At 39.8% G+C, this 22,403-nt stretch overlaps 1 protein-coding gene across 1 annotated transcript in view; it reads right to left on the bottom strand.

The window, feature by feature from the left end:
- The window catches only part of LOC137560743 (zinc finger protein 850-like), a 159,759-nt gene that overhangs the window by 69,065 nt on the left and 68,291 nt on the right, over window positions 1-22,403 (bottom strand). Inside the window, exons 3-4 of the mRNA XM_068271894.1 lie at window positions 20,182-20,937; window positions 5,815-6,650 (exon numbers count right to left, since the gene is read on the bottom strand). Coding sequence (XP_068127995.1) covers window positions 5,815-6,650; window positions 20,182-20,937 — 1,592 coding nt within the window. The remainder of the gene's footprint in view (window positions 1-5,814; window positions 6,651-20,181; window positions 20,938-22,403) is intronic.

The following is a 22,403-nucleotide window of genomic DNA, read 5'->3' as shown; positions in this document are numbered from 1 at the left end:
CAGCAATTTAAAAATTTCCCTTGAAAATCAACAGGTGAATTTTGATTGGCTAGTATAGGCTCCACCCACGTCCATGAATATTAATCTCAGTCACCCAGCTACCAGCTGGGAACATTTTGAGAACCCTGCCACAACCAGTGTAAGAAGGGCTGCAGTTTATATTTCCCCAGTATAATTAGTTTTTGGCTCCACCCACTTTTTGTAACCTGGACACACAGTCACTCAATGACCAAATTTGTGAGCTTTGGGCTCCTTGGCATCAATAATTTGTATTTTCCCAATGAAATGAAACAAATCTGATTGGCTGTTTGTGGCTCCACCCTCTTTCTGAATTTGAACCCCAGTGACCCAATAACCAACTGTACCAGGTTTGAGGCTTGTGCCATTAACAATGCAAGATTGGCAGTAATTTAAATATTCCCCTTGAAAATCAAAAGGGTGAATTTTGATTGGATTTTAGGCTCCACCCACTTTTTTGAATATTAATCCCAGTCACACAGTAACCAGCTATGCAAAGTTTGAGAACCCTGCCATTAACAGTGTAAGAATGGCTGCAGTTTATATTTTCCCAGGTAAAAAATTAGTTGTTTTGGCTCAGCCCATTATTTCAAACCTTGACATGCAGTCACTCAATGACCAAGTTTATGAGCTTTGGGGTTTTTGGCATCAATAAGTTGCATTTTCCCATTAAAATTAAACACATTTGATTGGCTGTTTTTGGCCTGCCCCTTTTCAGAATTGAAACCACTCCAGTCTCCCAGGAACTGATTTACCAGATTTGAGGCCTTTGCCATTAAAGGATTCCCGAAGTGACATGTGACATGATGAGATAGACATGTGTATGTACAGGGGCTAGCACGCAAGTAACTATGCTGTGTTCCTTTTTTTCTTTCTCTGTCTGAAAGAGTTAAATATCAGGTCAGTAAGTGGCTGACTCAGTCCTGACTCAGACAGGAAGTGACTACAGTGTGACCTTCACTGATAAGAAATTCCCTTTTTTATCTCTTTCTTGCTCTCAGAAGCCAGTTTCTGCTAAGAAAGTGTTTTATAGTTGGAATTTCTTATCAGTGAGGGTCACACGGTAGTCACTGTCGGTCTGAGTCAGGACTGAGTCAGCCACTTACATACCTGATATTCAACTCTTTCAGGCAGAGAAAGAAAAAAAGGAACACAGCATAGTTATTTGTGTGCTAGGCACTGTGCATACCCATGTCTATCTCATCATGTCACATGTCACTTCGGTATCCTTTAAGAGTGTATGAATGGCAGCAATGTAAATATTCCCCTTGAAAATCAATAGATGAATTTTAATTGGCTGCTGTAGGCTCCACCCACTTTCCTGAATATTAATCCCAGTCATCCAGTGACCAACTGTGTCAAGCTTAGGAACCCTGCCATGTAAAAAATGTAGTTGTTGGTGCCACCCACTTTTTCTAACCTTGACAGTCAAATTACCAAGTTTATGAGCATTTGGGTCCTTGGTATCAATAATTTGTTTATTCCCATTGAAATTAAACAAATTTGATTGTCTATTTGTGGCTCTGCCCCCTTTCTGAATTTGAACCCCAGTCACCCAGTGACCAACTGTTCCAGGTTTGAGACATCTGCTATTAACAGTATAAGAATGTCAGCAATTTAAATATTACCCTTAAAAATCAACAGGTGGATTTTGATTGGCTGTTGTAGGCTCCACCCATTTTCCTGAATTTTAATCCCAGTCACCTAGTGACCAACTGTGCAAAGTTTGAGAACCCTGCCATTAACTATGTAAGAATGGCACAGTTTATATTTTCTCAGTAAAATTTGTTTTTGGCTCCGCAGTCTTTTTGTAACCTGGACACACAGGCACTCAATGACCAAGTTTGTGAGCTTTCAGGTTCCTGGCATCAAAAATGTGTGAATGAAGCAGTTTATCCACCAAGGAAATCTGATTGGCTGTTTTTGGCCCCACCCCTTTAGTGAATTTGGACCCCGGTCACCCAATGACCGACTGTAGCTAGTTTGATGCCTCTGCCATTAATATTGTAAGAATGGCAGCAGTTTAAATATTCCCCTTGAAAACCAATAGGTGAATTTTGATTGGCTATTGTAAGCTCCACCCATCTTCCTGAATCTTAATCTCATTCACTCAGTGACCAAGTGTGCCAAGTTTGAAAACCATACCAACAGTGTAAGAATGGCTGAATTAATTTGGAGGGCGCTCGTGGGTGTTCCCTATGGTATCTGTTTCGCCCGCTGCTAACCAGTTAGAGGTGGGTTCCCACTTCCCCACACTTAAAGGATAAAGCTGTAAAAATCAAGATAGGTTGCGCTGGGTCTATATCAATATGTGTGTGCACTTATGCTCATCCACGCGAGGAGATGCCTGTCACTGGTCTGAGTTCTAAAAGTCAGAATCGGTATGAAATCTAACTGAATTCAAGCCTCCTCAGCCTTTTATATATTTATATATTTGTATACATTTTTCAGTATTAAAAGAACATTTTTTATATTCTATCCTTCATTTGACTATTAATTCTCGTTCTTATATATAATTTTTATACAGTAAGAAATCATTTGCAACAATATGTCTTATATTGCACATAACGCAGCATTAAATGAATTCATTCTCCCTCTATGACCCAGGAGGAACTATCAGAATGAGAGAAGGGATTAGGACACTATATCAGCATCGTGGTGGACAGTTCACAAAGAATTGGCTTTGAGAAAGGCGACCGAGACCGCTGAAACGCGTTAGCCCACTTTTATGCATCCCACGCCAGGAGTTGCAACAATAAAGACGCTACAATTGCCTGGGAACATCTAAGTACGCTCCTAAGCAAACACCGCATAACAACGGTAACCTAGCAACTTAGCAACCAAAGTCGTGAGACGCAGGTGACGTCACCAGGAAGTGAACCAGCCGCCACCCGTAAGTACTACTTGCCGTCATCCAAGCGCAAAGCGGAACTACACGGGAGGAGAGAGCTGATACTACAGATACAGGCCATTGAGCTACCGGCCGGAGCTCTGACCTGTCGAGTGATCTACCGATTGAACAACCACCGGATACCTAGTTGGGAGTGTGAGTATATGCTAAGCGACACATACAACTCACTGGCACCACAGAGGTAATCTGTTACGGAGTGTCTACCTAAACTTGAGATCCAATTGTGATTTATGCTAAATACTTTTTATAGAACAGAACTTTTGACCCTGTGATATACTTAAAAAGGATCTGCACTAAAGAACTATAGCCTTTCGATACTGATACAAGACAGCAGGAACTTTTACACAATCAATATGAACTGTTCTTACACGGAGATTTTGTATCGCTGTCCCATTCAACTTGATACTTTTTATCTTTATTTTTACCACAACATTTTTTGCACACATTGGATGGTCCGGGTACGATTGAGTGAGTGGATGTGCAAATGATATGTGATATATTAAGCACCTTGATATTTTTATTCTGTGATTTATATTGTGTTCCATATATATTAACGCTTTTTAGACTGTGATTATATGAATTAAATATTCCTAAATAAATATATATTTTATGATTATATGTTGTGTGTATATATATATACACTTTTGACCTAATACACATATTGATATAGACCCAGCGCAACCTATCTTGATTTTTACAGTGTAAGAATGGCTGCAGTTTACATTTTCCCATTTAAAATGAATGGCTGAAATTCGATAGGCTGTTTTATGATCCACCCACTTTTTCCTGGATTTGTAAACTCGGTCACCAATTGACCAACTGTCCCAAGTGTGGAGACTCCGGTCAAGGTGTTTTTGAGTGATCGCGGCACACACACACCACACACCACACACCACACACCACACACACACACACACACACACACTCTCGACCCAGAAGAGGCTGTCGGGGCTCTTTAGGTAAGAAAGGAGGGAGACAGAGGATAATGATGGATCGTTGGCCATCAGGACAGCCCCTGCTACATGCCTGCTCTCCATTTCTCCTATGCTTTAGGTAAGAAAGAAGGGAGGCAGATGATAATGGAGGAAGCGTTGGCCATCAGGACAGCTCCCGCTACATGCCTGCTCCCTTGTTTCTCCTATGCTTTTCAGCTCTGGTATCCTTTAACATATTTAGAAATGTTGGCGATTCTGGAATGAATTTGACCTCTAATGTTTGCCCCTTGACTTGAATGCAAAACTGTCTTGCAGAAAAATCACAAAACCAGCCAAAGTTCAAAAAAAAAAAAAAAAAAAAAAGAAACTGCCAGAGAGGTGTACTCACTCTTCCTAGTTACCACCACACCCAGATACACTGCTGAAAAACAAGCAGGATGGCAGGTTTGTCCCAAAATTTCTGCTTGTAGAACAGCCTTTCTCAACCTAGGTACCTGGAGGAACCCTGCAAATAACTTTTGGATCTTAAGGAACCCCTGCAAACAATTTTTTGATCTTAAGGAACCCCTGCATTTATTTTTCAGGAGGCATGGTCTTTAAAAGTATGTGTGACTGTTTATTTCAGTACCTCCTATTACACTGTCACTCATTATACTGTCTCCTGAGCCCCCCCTCCCAATTTAGTACATCTTGTTAAAGTACCACCTATTATAATGTGCCCTATTATACTTACCCCATGATGAGGGGAAATGCCATGGAACCCCTGCAGAGCACTCAAGGAACCCTGGTTGAGAAAGCCTGCTGTAGAACATATAAAAAGACCAGCACAATGATATGAGCCACTCTCCCTTCCTCAGGTGCCCAGTGCTCTGTCCTGAAACACTGAGCTGGTCTTTCTTTATGTTCTGTTGATTGAATAAATGGGGTAACCCTAGTTGGATGATCTCTGATATGTTTTTTTTTTGTTCAGTAGAGAATGCTGTGGTTTATCAAACTGAAGACACATCTTATAGAATAACAATTCAAACAAGATTTCCAGCAGCACAGAACAATGTTTAAAAAATTAAAGTTCTTATTTAAAAAAACTTAAATCACATAACCACCTCCATCAATGAGCAGATAAAATACACATCAGATCAAAACTTACACAAAACTCTAACTATCCCGCCACCGTATGTCAATCAGGGCCTCAAAATATATTTCAACTTCAAGTTGACATAATTTATCTAATCCCGATGATGAACACAAATTCATGCAAATACAGAAATAAAAAATGGAGAATCACTTCCCATCAAAGTAAACAATAGATTTTAAGGGCAAGTTACAGATCATAAACCTAACAGTACATGACACACTAATTAAATGAGAATCCTATTATTACAGTCCATTGTGAACATGATGTTAATGTATATTTTAAAAAATGTCCAGGTTTCCATGTACCAGCTGATCACAGTTCACTTAATTTGTGATTATATATCACCAAAAATAATATACTTTCTGCCTGTTGTATGATCTCTGATGGTGGATTAAGCTTCTGAGGGTTGCATGAAGCTGCAATAATATTGCTGTATGCAGACAGTAGGGGGCAATATTAGCATTACTACAGTTACTGTGGGGTTTGCTATTAGCGCAACCTGTGGTGCTTAAGTACTGCTGGTGTCGCTACGACAACAAGCAATAGTAATGGTGTTACTGTAGCAATGATCGTTTTCCAGAAGTACCATGGATCATACTAATAATGGAACTCACAGTAACCTGCTTCCGGTAGTAACGATAATATTGCTGTGCACTGTCTGTGTTCAGCAATATTACTACAGCTTCATGCATCAATCCCCAAATCACATATGTTAATTAATACATCTGGTCTACTTATCAAAGATCATAATCCTGTGATGCTACAGCAACATGTTTATTAAAACACAGTTTACAGGCTGACATCCACTCGCTCATGTATCTTCTGATGTTTTCTCAGATTTGACTGTACTGAGAAGATCTTGTCACATTCTGAGCAGCTAAATGGCTTTTCTCCTTTGTGACTTTTCTGATGCTGAGTAAGATTTGCATTCTGTGAGAACCTTTTATCACATTCTGTACATTTATATGGTTTCTCTCCAGTGTGAATCCGGAGATGTATACTTAATGCTTGTTGAGTGCTGAAGGACTTATCACATTCAGAGCAAGAAAATGACTTCTCTCCTGTGTGAATCCTCTGGTGGTATTTGAGCCTTGCTTTGAAAGTAAAACATTTTTCACATTCTGAGCAAGGAAACAGCTTCTCTCCTGTGTGAATTCTCTGGTGTTCTATGAGGCTGTATTTTGTGGCAAAACATTTCTGACATTCAAAACAGGAAAAATTCTTCTCTCCAGTATGAATCAACTGATGCCTTACAAGGTGTGACTTCTTAGTAAAAGATTTGTCACATTCTGAGCAGGAAAAAGGCTTCTCTCCAGTATGAATTCTCTGATGCCTTATAAGGTGTGACTTCTCAGTGAAAGATGTGTCACATTCTGAGCAGGAAAAAGGCTTCTCTCCAGTATGAATCCTCTGATGATTCATGAGGTTTCCCTTATGACTGAAACATTTTTGACATTCAGAGCAAGAAAATGGCCTCTCTCTGGTGTGGATCCTCTGGTGTATCTTCAGCAGTGACCTTCGACTGAAACTTTTCTCACACTCTGAGCAGATAAATGGCCTCTCCCCAGTGTGACTCCTCTGGTGTCTAATAAGCGCTGATTGGTAAGTGAAGCTTTTCTCACACTCTGAGCACTGATGCGGCTTGTCTCCACTGTGACTCATCATTTTGCTCCTGTAATTGAATATATTTTATGTTATTGTTGCTATATTCCCAGAAGCTCTGACAGCGTATCAAACAAAAAAATGGTCTATTATAGGGATGCTCATTCAGATTCAGCAGAAATACAATTGCCGCATTTCAGATTGGAAATCCGTATTTCCACATGGGAATGTGGAACTTGGAAATACTAATGTGGAACATGGATTTTTGTGGAAAAGTGAAAATTTAAGACTCAGAATGAATAAACCAATCAGTGAATGCGGATTTTAGGCAAAAATTTTGACGGAAAATCCGCATTACCGATATTGGGTAATTTTAAGACAATCAGAAGACTCAGAAAGTCGGAATGAATTAGCCAATCAGAAAATGTGTTTTTTTGCAGAACTCCGCTTACCGATACTTGGTAATTTTAAGCCAATCAGAACTTCAGAAGCCTTACAATGAATAAGTTAATCAGAGAACGTGAAAATTTATTTTTAGTGGAAAATCCACATCGGAATGTGGAAATACGCGGAAGGAGTAAATCGGCAGCGGTAATTGGCATTTCCGGTCATCCCTAGTCTATTATAATACTATACTTCAGATGATAATCCCTTTTAAGACACTTGAAATTAACACTTGATAATCCATAATGTGGCTTATTAGATCGTCATTTACAAGAATTACACAGAAAAAATTGTCATCTCTAAAAAAGGCAATTGGAATTATTTTCTTTAACAGTGGTCAGTGCCCTTTGATGTGGACAGACTACGCTGTGCATGTGCAGTAGGTGGGAAGCCTTGTGACTGTGCTCCCCACATGTGCGAATACACACATAGAAGGAGACAAGCGGGGAGCACAGTCACAAGGCTGCTGACCTGACATACTATACATATGTCATACAGCATAATATATGCAGTTTAAAGGACGTTGCTGACTAGGGTTACAGAACAGGGCCTTTTAATGCACAATGGAAGGAGATGCCAACACCCGGTATGTGCAGTAAGCATCTACACCCCTACCTACACTCACTTATAATTTCCATTTTTCTCTGCTGGCTCAGATCAGGTATCCTTTAACTTAAAGTGGTTCTGTGGCATATTAATAGAAAAACAAACTGACACTTACCTGGAGCATCAATAGGCCCCCTGCAGCTGTCATGTACCGCGCCATCCTCTATGATCCTCCGTTCCATGCCATTGCTCCCGGTCTAATTATTCTTCTAACGCGATTGTGGCTACCATGTACGTCATTAGGAGCTTACTGTGCAGACGCAGTACAAAAGAACCTCCTACTGTGCCTGCGCAGGAAGCTCCTGCAGACGCAAGCAGGAGTGCACACTAGTCGTCTTGTTAGTCGAATAATTGACTGGTGTTGGCGGTGGGGAACGGAGGATCGTAGGAGGATGGCGCGGGACATGCCAGCTGCAGGGGCCGAGAGAAGCCCCAGGTAAGTGTTTTTTTTTTATTAACATGCCACAGAACCCCCTTTTTTAAAATGACAATTGGAAATTATGTTTACGTATACACATATAGGAGTACATTTGTAAATGTAAAATGCACTGTAAATGTATTTTTCCTATGTAGATTTCACTTACAGTGGGAATTAGTAGCTGACAGCTCTGAACCTCTCACCAACAGGTTTTAGATTCGTCTGCGTCCTTCTGGGGTTTTCTCAGAAATATCTTTATGATCAGAAGCACTCCCTGAAAAGAAGTGCACCAAATCAGTTAATTTGCATGTACAATTTGTTTTTAAAATCAGGTGCTGTTATAGAACACAATGCAAATGTGCAGCTATGGAGCATTGAGTAGTTTAATTTGATACTGAGGTTTGACTATTATGTAGCTGAACTCCAACTATTGGTAAAGCAGGTGGTGGGGTTGGGCAGTCAGCATCAGGGATTCCGGATTGGATGCAGTGCTGATGTAGCCAAGTACCACTATCGGCTACATGTAAAGCTGTGTAATGTTATTAGCTATGATGAAGCCGAAGAGGTTATCTATAGAGGCTAGTGTTGCGCTTAGTAATAGCTAAGTTAGTGCTAGGAGATAGGGTAACAAGTTCAGGTGAGGGTTAGTTATAGAAGGGTTAGTGTGGCTTAGATATGCATATTACTGATGCTAGGCTGTTATTATAATATTGTTAACAATATTGATAACAACAGTAATAATAATTCAAAAATGAACACAAGCCTCTATTATGTATTTGCAAAGTACACTCTCCAGCTGCCAGAATCATGTACCATAAAAAGCAGGCTTGTTGGCATCTTTGTATACTGTCTCATGCCACTATTCCTCATACCACTTACACTGAGATGACTCTGATTAATAGATCCTCTGGCCACTTATTTGCAACCCTCAGTCTTTAGTCCTTATTTGACTACTGCACTCCAAAATTTGTTTTACCATTATTTTAAAATATTACATTATTACAATAGCCTCAATTTGCTAAGCTTATCTCTTGTCCTTAATAACGTTTCTAGAGTTATCACAATGGTGATATGGCATGTAGTATTCAGGAAACATTTTACCTCAGGTAAACCTAAAGTTAACTCTTTGATCCTTAAAATATCTCCAGAATTCTAAAGTTAAAGACAGGCTGTTAATTAACTGCATGTGAAAATAACTACAGAGGAGGTAACTTAAGGAATAAAGAGATAAGATAACTCTCTCACTGCGTGGAGGTAAGTTTTCTCTTGCCTTATTATCTCCAGCATGGTCTTAGTGAATTGAGGCCATTGTCTACGCAGAGATAATCAGGGTAGCACTGCACTTGATATTAAAGTGGACCCAAATTAAAAATACAAGATTTCAGAAATAAAATCTATTTTCTAAATTATAATAATAAATAGCAGCCTTTTTTCAGCTGCATGATGACAAATATAAAATATTTTACATTTATTGGAGGAACCCCTCCCTTCCTTTCATATTGCCGGGACAGAATCCGGCAAACTGGTGGAGTAGGTGGTGTCCGGCAATGGAGGAATTGCTAATGGCTGCTCCCAGTATAATCCTAGTTATAAAAAGAGAAGGGTGAAAAGCGTGCACTGAAATGCTCATAGGCTTGAAGGAGTGTTTATTTATCTTTGTATGTGTCAGAGTGGTGCAACTAAAAAAATTGTTCAGTTTGGGTCCGCTTTAATGCAGCAACTAAATACATTAATTTACCTTATAACTGACCTACATACCACATTGTGACTGATTATTAATCTCTGATAAACTATAAATCCCTTTTATTATCCCTAGTTTGTTAATCAAATTATTTTTGCCGGTGGGATTTATTCAAAATCTCTTTATGTACAATAACATTATTTACTCTTTATTTTAAAATCAACAAACAAAATTGAAAAAAAAGAGCAACTGTTAACAAGAATTTAAATATTTTACTCATATGCCCCCAAAAAATCTCTTCAGAATAGCCCAGCCCTAACACAAGCCTTACTGCTATTCTTCTAACAGGTACACTTTTGTACAATATAAAACCGTCACATGTGCCACCCAGTCATAAAAATTACACTTACTGGGTTATGCAATATCACACTTATTAACATAATTTATCTTAAAAATACAAACTAAAGAATGCAAAATAATACAATGCAATCCTAACTATAATGTGTTTAGACTAATATTACAACTGAGTAAATCAGAATGGTCATAGTTACCTGGTAGGATGTAGTATAGGAACTCCTTATTCCTGGGAAGTCTCTGGTATTCTGCTACCTGATTTAGGCCTGACCCATCTTTTATTCACTTCTCCTTCATTCACTAGCATAAGGTTGTTTTCCATTGGTTAAAGAGAATGTATTGTTAACAACAAAAGGTGTGTTTACAGTATTATTAAAAGACAGTTCCATGACTTCTTTATGTAAATTAACCCCCAGCAAGTAAGGTGAAAACTTCATTAACATTCCACAATATGAACAAAAGGCAAATGGAAGGAGCTGATCAAAGGTGGAGATTCTTCAATAACATTACAATAGATGGAACCACAATGAATAGGTCAGTAGAGGATGGACAGTTTCAGTGTTCTATGCATGCATAATAATAAGTTCAGTACCAAATTCACAAATTTAGAAAGCATTCTCCTCAAAATCTTATTAGAAATCTCATATGAATATGCATATCTTTTTTAAAGTCAAATTTTATAGAATTTTTAACAACAAAAGGTGCCGATAATGGACTTCACAAACACATACAACAAAACAAAACAATTACAGTGGAGCAGAGCAGCACCCTCATTTACAAAATATCACAGATTACTGCAAAGCTGTCTATGCCGAATGCAGATTAGGGTTCGGTTAACTTAAATTAGGTCAATTTTCTGAATGTCCAACCATCTGAACCACATTTTCTAATTTTTTTTAATAGCACTATGTTTTTCATAGACTCCTGTAAGGATAGGAAGTGAATATGCATATCTTTAAATGGAACCTTTATTCTCATACATTAATTTTTTTTCTATTATTTCTAGCTTTAACACTAAAACATATATATTATCTGAATGTATTAAATACATGTAGACCACAGCACAACATTCTCTTTCCTGCTTTGAAAACTTGTTAGCTGTGCTATCATGTGACCTCCCTCACTAACAAAATTTCATAATATCCTATTTAACTTAACTTTTTTTTAAGTTAAAACTACTTTTAAAAGAGCATTCCTGCTGATGGCACAATGGATCATTAGTACCGAAGTGACTTAGATGCAGCTACATTGCTGCTGATAATAAAATACTGTTTGTATTGTATGGCCAGGGTAATCCATGCAGGTTGTGCTCTAGGTTAATGTTATTCTTGCGTTTGAGTCAGTTTTTATATTACACAACTTCACAAAATAACATTAAGATGCGGACAACTGATCAGATTTCTTTAATTTAAATCAATAAATGTCATTTAATGTAAATAATTAAGTATGATTAGGCTATTTATATTCTTTTTTTTAAGTAAAAGTTAAAAAGTGTGTGCTCACTATGCAGTTGCAAAGTGGCCGCACTGCACAGGCACAAAGTACATCCTGCTCCTGCGCAGTAGCACAAGGCTGCTCATACACGGCTTTTTTCTCCATGCATTGATTTTTTCTCCATGCACGAGTGTCTTCGTGCTGCTGCACAGGAGCAAAATTACTGGCACCTGCACAGTGCGGCTGCACTTTTACATTGAGGGAAATGCAGCAGCAGAGAGATTGCAGAGGATTGAGGAAGCCTCTGGATCATCCAGAGAGGCTTCCCCCTGCTGAGGTTATTATCTAAATTAAAAAAAAACATTGCAACTTTTCTAATATTTTATCAAAACCCCCTTATGCATCCAAAACACCTCACATCTATGCAGGCGTGAGCACTAAACAGCTTTAACCACTTAAGGACCACGGGTTTAAACCCCCTAGTGACCAGGCCATTTTTTACAAAAAAGGCCACTGCAGCTTTAAGGCCTAACTGCAGGGCCATACAACTCAGCACACAAGTGATTCTCCCCCTTTTCTGCCAACCAACAGAGCTTTCTCGGCGATCGGCTGTGATAGGCTTCAGCCAATGAGAGCTGATTGTTCTCCTGCATCCCAGCATGTCACACGGCAGTCCCTAGTACAGCACTGCCATAGATCGCAGCGCTGTATAGATGAAATAGACAGCTGTTTTGTCATCTAACAGTCTCCTAGTGGCGATCGCCGCTAGGAGACTGAAGGAGGAGCGGAGCTCTGTCATCCAAGCGGATATCAGCATGTGTGATCTCCTGCAAATTCCCGCTTCAGGACTTTAACGCCGATTGGCCTTAGGTGGTCCTGGGGCTGCCGCCATGGTCACACCCGTCGACTAGTAGTTAAAAGTATCTTGTGATGTCTGACACCAAAATTTCTGCAGCAGGAGCAGTTAGGGACCAGACTATATACTGTCAAAAGAACTGATAACTATGTCAGCACAATATAAATACTCAAAATGTAAACATTAACATTATAAAATAATACAGAACCAACATTGAGAACATTATGTTATTAAAGTAACATGAATATCTGTGCAGATAAAACTAGTAAATTACTGATAATGTTTAAGAGCAACAGACTATTAGAGCCAACATGACCCGCAACAAGAGCGGCAGGGGTCACACTTGATAGAAACGCAGTGTTTCACCGAATACCAAATGCTATGGAAATGCATGTAAGGATAGTCTATGGTGACTTTATACTGTCAAAGGTACTGATGAATGTGGAAGCACTATTTAAATTCTTCAAATTTAAACATTATAATATTATAAAATAATACAGAAGCCAATTTGACATTGAGAATTGATTATAATTATTGGAAAAAGAAGATTTCTAAAGAGTACACAAGTAAAAATTACTGATCAGGTTTTGGAGGGAGGGGCAATCGACAACAATTGAAAGAAAGCTTTACAGCATCACACACAAAATACTTGTTTATTTACATTCCCTAAGGATTCACTAAGGATCCATTCAAACACTAATGTTTTTCTCCAGCTTGTAGTGTCTATTTATTTTGCATATATTCTTCACCTGAGCTTGTTTGGAGAAACAACAACTTTCTATAAAACCAAATTAAGAATCTTCACAGCGCTACAAATTCTTCCTCCTTTTCCCACTGGGGAGGTGTGGGTAATGCCAGCAATGAGAAAAGAACACTATGCATTTATGCATTTATTTAACTTCCTGGGCATTTTATTTCTGCCTGGATTTCTGTGTCAAAAGTGGAAAATTGTTTTTCTCTGTGTGTATCAGTTTCACTGGCAAGAGTCACACGCAATTCCAACTACCTGCTCCATTGGCTCAATATGTATTATATAAAGTTCCAGCATATGAGCCACAATAACTCAGACGAAAGTATCGACCAGGATGCTGATGATACCGAGTTGTGTGCATATGCTAGAACTCTTATAATGCAGTCTCCATGGCCATAGCTGGCCTAATGTCACACTGCTTCTCTTCTCACTGACTAATAGAGATGTCGCGAACATCAGATTTTGGGTTCATGAATTGCAAACGCAAATTTCCTCTAAAGTTCCCGAACCGGTTGTTCTCAGCGGGCTCCATAGACTTATATTGCCGACTTTAACAGTTAATAGTGAAAGCTCCCTAGAAACACCAAATTTAAAGTTTTTGAGAAAATCGATTTTAAAGTTTCATAGGCAAAAAGTGTACATTTAAATGTGGTAAATGACAGATAATGTAGCAAACCTAACGGTAGTGTAAATTTACATATATCAAAAGAAAGAGCAATGAATTTCATGACAGGTTTTCGGAGTCACAACGCTTTAGCCAGGGATCTTTATACAGCTACAGTATAGCTGAGAGCTGTGGCCGGGGTGGTGTGTTTGGCTTCGGCCGGCTGAGATCTTCAATCAACCTGTAATATTGGTGTGGGTTTTTTCCGAGGATATTGGCATGGGATTTTTTTTTAACCTCCCTAGCGGTATTGATTGATGGAAATACTCATCAATGCAAAACATGCTGTGAACAGTATTTGGCGTGCATACACATCAATACTCTCCTGCACTGTATACTAGACCCTTGCTTGACACATTTTGGCAAGTTACAGAAAAAATGGTTATGAAAATTAATTAGATCACTTTCTACACAAAAATCCTAGGGAGACTGAACGCCAGGGAGGTTAAAGGTAGAGGTAATAATTTCTGGTTAATTAAGATTAATAAAGGAGTTTGTTCTTTGTTGTGTTTTTATTTCATTTAACCCTTTGGTGGAAATAGGTAAGGGGTACTTCGTACCCCTATACTAATTATTCATGGGAGGGGGGTTGGCATCTGGGGGTCTCCAGATGCCACATTATGCCACCATGAATCCCCCAGGGAGTCAACGCCCCCCACGGATTGGACCATGCAGGCTGGTATAGCTCAGGGTGTGAAGCCCCACTCGGCCGGGGCTCCACATTCTGGTCATCCCATACTGCATGGGGAACAAGGGGTTAAAAAGGTTCTGGAGCGGGATCCCATGTCATTTTTTTTAAAAATTCCCACACTCTGTACATTTTTTTTTACGTTTTCAAAAATAGGTAAAGTTGCCAGGGATCTTTATACAGCCATATTGCGGCTGTATAGTGATCCCTGTCCAAAGCGTTGAGACTCTGGAGGGGTTTCCAGGGGTCCCCCTAGAAACCCTGTCATGAAATTCATTGTTCTTCCTTTTGATATATGTACATTTACATTACTGTTAGGTTTTCTACATTTTCTGTTATTTACCACATTTAAAAGTATACTTTTTTCCTATAAAACTTTAAAATCTATTTTCTCAACAACTATATTATTTTTTTTCTCTTGTACCCATGGGCTCCTTCACGTACCCTGCAAATTTGGTGTTTCTAGCATGGAAGGGGTCTTTGCTATTAACCGATAAAATCGGCGACCGCTTGCCTGCCATTAAAGACTATGGGAAAAATGGGAGCGTGAAGTTTTTTTTTTTTATTGTGTTCAATGCAAACAGTGGACAGCCCAATGTTTGCCGAATACTGCCCACCGGCAAACTGTTCGGGCCATCTCTACTAACTAATGCTCCATCTCAGGTCCTCCGTCCTTTAGCCTAATATTTCTGCATCTTCAAGACACCTTTATGGGTGTCATATATTTATAATGTCATGCAGGTTATGATGCCAGCTAGCAATGTGGTCTCCTGCTGCTTTTACAGGTCAGTCATCTGCTAGTGTCCTGAGCTGACACTTACCACCATTACCACCAAACACATGCAACCTGGGTTTGAATCTTGGCTCTTCTTGTTCAGTAAGCCAGCACCTTGGCTAATTAACCTCCTGGGCATTTCATTTCTGCCTGAATTTCTGTGTCAAAAGTGGCACATTGTTTTTCCCTGTGTGTATCAGTTTCACTGGCAAGAGTCACACATGATTCCAATAATGCTCACCTGCTCCATAGACTGAATCTGTCTTATAAAAGTTCCAGCGTTTGTGCTTGTTCCACAATAACTCAGACTAAAGTAACGACCAGGATACTGATCAATACCGAGTTATTGTGGCACAAGTGCATATGCTAGAACTCTTATAATGCATTCTCCATGGCCATAGCTGGCTGGACATCACACTGCTACCGTTCTCACTGACAATGCTTCCTCTCAGGTCCTCCAACCTTGAGCATAATATTTCTGCATCTTCAAGACATGTGTATGTGTGTCATATATTCATAATTCTATTTTCTCAAAGTTTGTGAAAAATGGCATCTATGAAATAGAGGTGCAAAGTAAACTGATATTCTTCTGTTATGTAATTATGCTGCATAGAAAAAAAACACCTGACTTTTATGCAGGCTTTCAAAATGTCTATAAGCTAATTAAAATGGTGCAGCAAATGCATATTGCATCCACTTGCCAGAATGTGCAGGGTCTTTCTCACTTATCTCACTGCTTTGCCCTGCAGTAGGAATGGCCCGAACAGATCATCGGTGGACAGTTCCTGGCAAACTTAGGCTGTTTACCATTTGCATTTGACAAACATTTTTGTAAAAAATTTAATAAGTCACTGGCCACCAACTTTAGCGGTTAATAGCAATGCCCCTGTACACAGTAGAGCGTGGGAGCTACTGAGGACAGTGAGGATGGAGCTCTAGCTATACTACAGTTTAGCTAGAGCCAAAAAGCATATTTAAATTTGGCTCCAAGGCTTCCCATTGGTCTATTAACAGATCGATGGGGATCAGGAGGATCCCTACTAGTATAGCTAGAGCTGCATCGAGGAGCTGTGGTGAGTGGTGGTGGGTGTGGGGAAAAGATCTTCAATCAAGTTCATTAGACAATATTGGTGTGGGATAATTTCTGAGGAGATTGACGTGGTAACATTTTTTACACAGGTACAGGTAAGTATTTATGGTTAATTTAGGCTGACCAGGTGTCTTTTTTTCCCCAGACAGGTCCTCACAGGTTTTTGAAATGTCCCGGGTGAAGAAAGCCGTACACATAGGGAGTCAGAAGAGCCAATTGAAGAGACAGAGAGCCGAACAGCCAAGACTCAGTTCAGTGTTTTCCCCAGAGCCTATCAGCTGGGCAGTAGTGTTGTCCGGATCATGAACGATTCGGATCTTTGATCCGGATCTTTTTTGTGAGTCGAATCATCCGGATCATCACAATGATTGAATGATTCGAATGATTGGACTCACAGAAAAGATCCGGATCAAAGATCCGAATCATTCATGATCCGGACAACACTACTGCCCAGCTGATAGGCTCTGGGGAAAACACTAGACTGAGTCTTGGTTGTTCGTCTCTCTGTCTCTTCAATCGGCTCTTCTGACTCGCACTGTGTTCGGCTCTCTTCACCGGAGACATTTCAAAAACCTGGGAGGACCTGTCCGGGGAAAAGAGGACACCTGGTCAGCCTAGGTTAATTAAGAAGATTATGGGCTTGAACACACTGCTGTGCTTTTGAAATCGCATGCGATTTTAAAATCGCAAGCCTTCATGAGAATAGAAAAAGCGCATCGCACCAGTGTGTACAGGTCTTCATGATTCTCATTATTTTTCAAAAGACCTTGCAATTAAAAAGCGCATGTGATTTGAAAAGCGCAGCACAAGCGCAGCACTGTGTTCAGGCCCTAAAAGACTTTTTTCTTTGTTGGGTAAGAGTACATAACTGCTTCAAAAACATGTTATGTTTTATGCGCACCATCTGCATCATGTAGGTTGTACAATCCTGCTGCACTTTGCTTGCAGTCCCACATCCGATAAACAGATTAATCGCTCCCTGTAAATCAGCTACAAATTCTGTCATTTTACTGTTTTTTTTTTTAAATACAGTCACTTTAAATCCAATTTTAGGGAAATTATCCATAAGGTCTTTAAAGGGTAACTGTCGGGCATAAACTAAAAAAACAATTCTTTATTTTTCTCTGGTAAACAAGTACTACGGATGCTAACTAGGCAATCCTAAAGTTAAAATCACTTTTACTTTTCTTGTTGATAAATCATTCCCCAGTTTTCCTGACTCTGGTTTGGTACATTGACGCACAAAGGAAGTTGCAGGGCATGCTGGGTTGTCTTTTTTGCTTCTTTACTTTACTCTCAGACTTAATTAATGCAGTCTGATTGGCTGAAGCCTCTTTCCCTAAAGTTTTTTCCTCCCACACCTCTGTTCCTCTCTGATTGGCCAATATATCCTATGTTGAGACATTGCACTCTCTATTGCAGAGCTAGGTGGGAGTGCCTGAAGACTGGGAGGAGGGCAGGCAGTGCATACACAATCAGGCAGAGGAGATTAAGTGAGAAAATGACATCAGGATTGGCTTCAGGATAGACACAGTTAAAATGGAGTATCCTAAAAAGGATTTTCTCTTTTTTTACAATAAAAAAATCATGGAAATCAAAACGTGGACAGTGCAATACATATCTGTTCTGTAAGTAGAGCAAGTATATATCTACTTGTATAAGTGGTTTTTTTTTTATCTGAGATATTATGGCTGACAGCTCCTTTTTTAAGGGCACTTTTAATCTTCCCTAGTTACCACTGTTCTCCTTTAAAGTGAATGGGAACCTATATTTAAATAAAAAAAGTCAGATACTCACCAAAGGAGAGGGAGGCTCTGGGTCCCATAGAGCATCCCCTCTCCTTTCCCAGTCCCCGCTGTTGCACTGGCTCCCCTGTAGCGGTATTCGACCATTTTGGTCAAATACCGCTGTTTCCCGGCCAAAGGGAGGCTTTGGAAATACTTCGGGAGCCTGAGTGCTCCCGAAGACGGGCCACTCTACACTGCGCACATGTGAGCACCCTCTATGATGCACTCACGTATGCGCAGAATGGAGCTACCTGTCTTTGGGAGGACTCGGCTCCCAAAAACTTACGAAGTCCCCTCGGTGGGGGATGTGAATGGGGGAGCTAGCGCAGTACCGAGGGCACCGGGAGAGGGAAGGCTCATTAGGACCGAGCCTTCCCTCTCTTTAGGTGAGTATCTGACTCTTTTTTATTTAAGTATGGGTTCCCATTAGCTTTAAGGACACCACAGCTGAAAAGTATAGAGGAATGGGGAGAGCAGGCATTTAGGGGAAGCTGTGCTGATGGTCACCACTCCGGCGACTCCCGGCGACCCAGAAGAGGCTGCCAGGGGTCTTGAGGTAAGAAAGGAGGAAGACAGAAGATAACAGTAGAGTGTTGGCTATCAGGACAGCTCCCGCTACATGCCTGCTCCTTTGTTTCTCCAATGCTTTTCGGCTCTGGTATGCTTTAACATATTTAGCAATTTTGGCAATTCTAGTACGCATTTGACCTCTAAAGTTTTCCCCTTGATTTTAATGCAAAACTGTCTTGCAAAAAAAACAACAAAACCATCCAAAGTTCAAGAAAAAAAATGTAAACTGCCAGAGAGGTGTTCTCACTAATTCCTAATTACCACAACACCCAGATATAACACTGAAAAAGGCAGGAAGCCAGGTCTATCCCCAAAATTCAGCCTGTAGAACATATAAAAAGACCAGCACAATGATTTGACCCATGCTCCCTTACTCAGGTGCCCAGTGCTCTGTCCTGAAACACTGAGCTGGTCTTTCTGTATATTCAGCTGATTGAATAAATGGGGTAACCCTAGCTGAATCATCTCTGATATGTTTTTTTTTGTTTAATAGAGAATGCTGTGGTTTATCAAACTGAAAACACATCTTATAGAATAACAATTCAAACAATATTTTCCGTGCAGAAAAATGTTTTAAAAAAATCACAGTTTTTATTAAAACAAACATAAATCACATAAAAACCCTCCATCAATGAGCAGATAAAATACACATCAGATCAAAACATATACAAAACTCTAATTATCCCACCACCGTATGTCAATCGGGGCCTCAAAATATATTTAAACTCCAAGTTGACATAATTTATCTAATCCCAATGCTAAACACAAATTCATGCAAATACAGAAATAAAAAAAATGTAGAATCACTTCCCATCAAAGTAAACAATAGATAATACATTTTAAGGAAAGTTACAGATCATAAACCTATCAGTACATAACACACTGATTAAATGTGTATTCTATTATTAGAGTTCATTGTGAACATAATGTAAATGAATATTTAATAAACTGTCCAGATTCCCATGTACCAGCTCATCAAACTTCACTTCATTTGTGATTGTCTTAATATGTCACCAAAAACAATGTACTTTCTGCCTGTCCTGTGATCTCTGATGGTGGATTAAGCTTCTTAGAGGTGCATGAAGCTGCGGTAATATTGCTGTATGCAGACAGTGGGGGGCAATATTACCACTACTACTGGCAGCAAGTTACTGCAAGTTTTGCTATTAGCGCAACCTGTGGTGCTTAAGTACTGCTGGTGTTGCTACAATAACAAGCATTAGTAATGTTCTTACTGTAGCAATGATCATTTTCCATGGGTACCACAAGTCATACTAATAATGGAACTCACGGTAACCTGCTGCCGGCAGTAATGGTAATATTGCTGTGCACTGTCTGTGGGCATCAACCCCCAAATCACATGTTAATTAATAAATCTGTTCTGCTTATCAATGATCGTAATCCATTGATGCTTCAGCAACATGTTTATTAAAACACATTTCACAGGCTCACATCCACTCGCTCATGTATCTTCTGATGACTTCTCAGATGTGACTGGCATAAGAAGCTCTTGTCACATTCTGAACAACTAAATGGCTTTTCTCCTGTGTGAGTTCTGTGATGCAGAGTAAGATGTTCCTTCAGTGAGAACCTTTTATCACATTCTCTACATTTATATGGTTTCTCTCCAGTGTGAATCCGGAGATGTATACTTAATGCTTGTTGAGTGCTGAAGGACTTATCACATTCAGAGCAAGAAAACAGCTTCCCTCCTGTGTGAATCACCTGGTGGTATTTGAGGCTTGCTTTGAAAGTAAAACTTTCTTCACATTCTGAGCAAGGATACAGCTTCTCTCCTGTGTGAATCCTCTGGTGTTCTATGAGGCTGTATTTTGTGGCAAAACATTTCTGACATTCAAAGCAGGAAAAATTCTTCTCTCCGGTATGAATCAACTGATGCCTTATAAGGGTTGACTTCTCAGTGAAAGATTTGTCACATTCTGAGCAGGAAAAAGGCTTCTCCCCAGTATGAATCCTCTGATGAGCCATGAGGTGTCCCTTCTTACTGAAACATTTTTGACATTCAGAACACAAAAATGGCTTCTCTCCGGTGTGGATCCTCTGGTGTACTTTAAGACTTGACCTTCGATTGAAACTTTTCTCACACTCTGAGCAGATAAATGGCCTCTCCCCAGTGTGACTCCTCTGGTGTCTAATAAGATGTGATGGACGAGTGAAGCTTTTCTCACACTCTGAGCACTGATGCGACTTGTCTCCTCTGTGACTCATCATGGGCTGCTGGAGATAGTTTTTGCTCCTGCAATTGAATATATTATATGTTATTGTTGCTATATTACCAGAAGCTCTAACAGTGTATCAAACAAAAAAATTGGTCTATTATAGGGTTGCTCATTCTGATTCCACAGAAATGCAATTGCCGCATTTCAGATTGGAAATCTGTATTTCCACATCGGGATGTGGAACTTGGAAACACTAATGTGGAACACAGATTTTTGCAGAAATGTGAAAATTTATGTGGAAATTACGCTTAACGATATGCAGTAATTTTAAGCAAATTAGAAGACTCAGAATGAATAAACCAATCAGTGAATGCGGATTTTAGGCAAAAATGTTGATGGAAAATCTGCATTACCGATATTGGGTAATTATAAGCCAATCAGATAATGCGTTTTTTGACAGAACTCCATTTACCGATATGCGGTAATTTTAAGCCAATCAGAACTTCAGAAGACTTACAATGAATAAGTAAATCAGAGAATGTGAACATTTATTTTTGGTGGAAAATCCGCATGGGAATGTGGAAATACGTAGAAGGAGTAAATCGGTAGTGGTAATCAGCATTTACGATCATCCCTATTCTATTATAAAACTACACTTCAGATGATAATCCCTTTTAAGACACTTGAAATTAGCACATGATAATCCATAATGTGGCTTATTAGATCGTCATTTACAAGAATTACACAGAAAAATTGTCACCTCTAAAAAATGTAATTGGAATAATTTTCCTTAACAGTGGTCAGTGCCCAATGATGTGGACATACTACGCTGTGCATGTGCAGTAGGTGGGCAGCTTTGTGACTGTGCTCCTCGCATGTGCGAATACACACATAGAAGGAGACAAGCGGTGAACACTGTTACAAGGCTGCTGACCTGACATACTGTGCAAGCGCAGCATAGTATGCCCAGTTAAAGGATGCTGAGCATACTGACTAGGGTTACCGAACTGGGCCTTTTAATGCACAATGGAGGGGGATACTGGCACCTGGGATGTGCAGTAAGCATCTGCACCCCTACCTACACACACTTATAATTTCCATTTTTCTCTACTGGCTCAGATCAGGTATCCTTTAACTTAAAGGGGTTTTGTGACATATTAAGAAAAAAACAAAGTGACACTTACCTGGAGCTTCAATCAGCCCCCTGCAGCTGTCATGTCCCGTGCTGTCCTCTATGATCCTTCATTCCATGCCATCGGTCCCGGTGTAATCATTCTTCTAATGCGACTGCGGCTCCCATGTACGTCATTAGGAGCTTACTGTGCACTCGCAGTACAAGAAAACCTGGTACTGCACCTGCGCAGGAAGCTCCCGGAGACACGTGTTCTTAGTCATATAATTAACTGGTGCCAGTGGTTGGGAATGGAGGATCGTAGGAGGACGGCGTGGGACGTGACAGCTGCAGGGGCAGATAGAAGCCCCAGGTATTTGTTTTTTATTAACA

The sequence above is a fragment of the Hyperolius riggenbachi genome, chromosome 3, assembly GCF_040937935.1.
Source record: "Hyperolius riggenbachi isolate aHypRig1 chromosome 3, aHypRig1.pri, whole genome shotgun sequence".
NCBI classification, from domain to species: Eukaryota; Metazoa; Chordata; class Amphibia; order Anura; family Hyperoliidae; genus Hyperolius; species Hyperolius riggenbachi.
The sequence above is the reverse complement of the archived record's forward strand: the minus strand, read 5'-3'. Positions and strand labels throughout refer to the sequence as shown.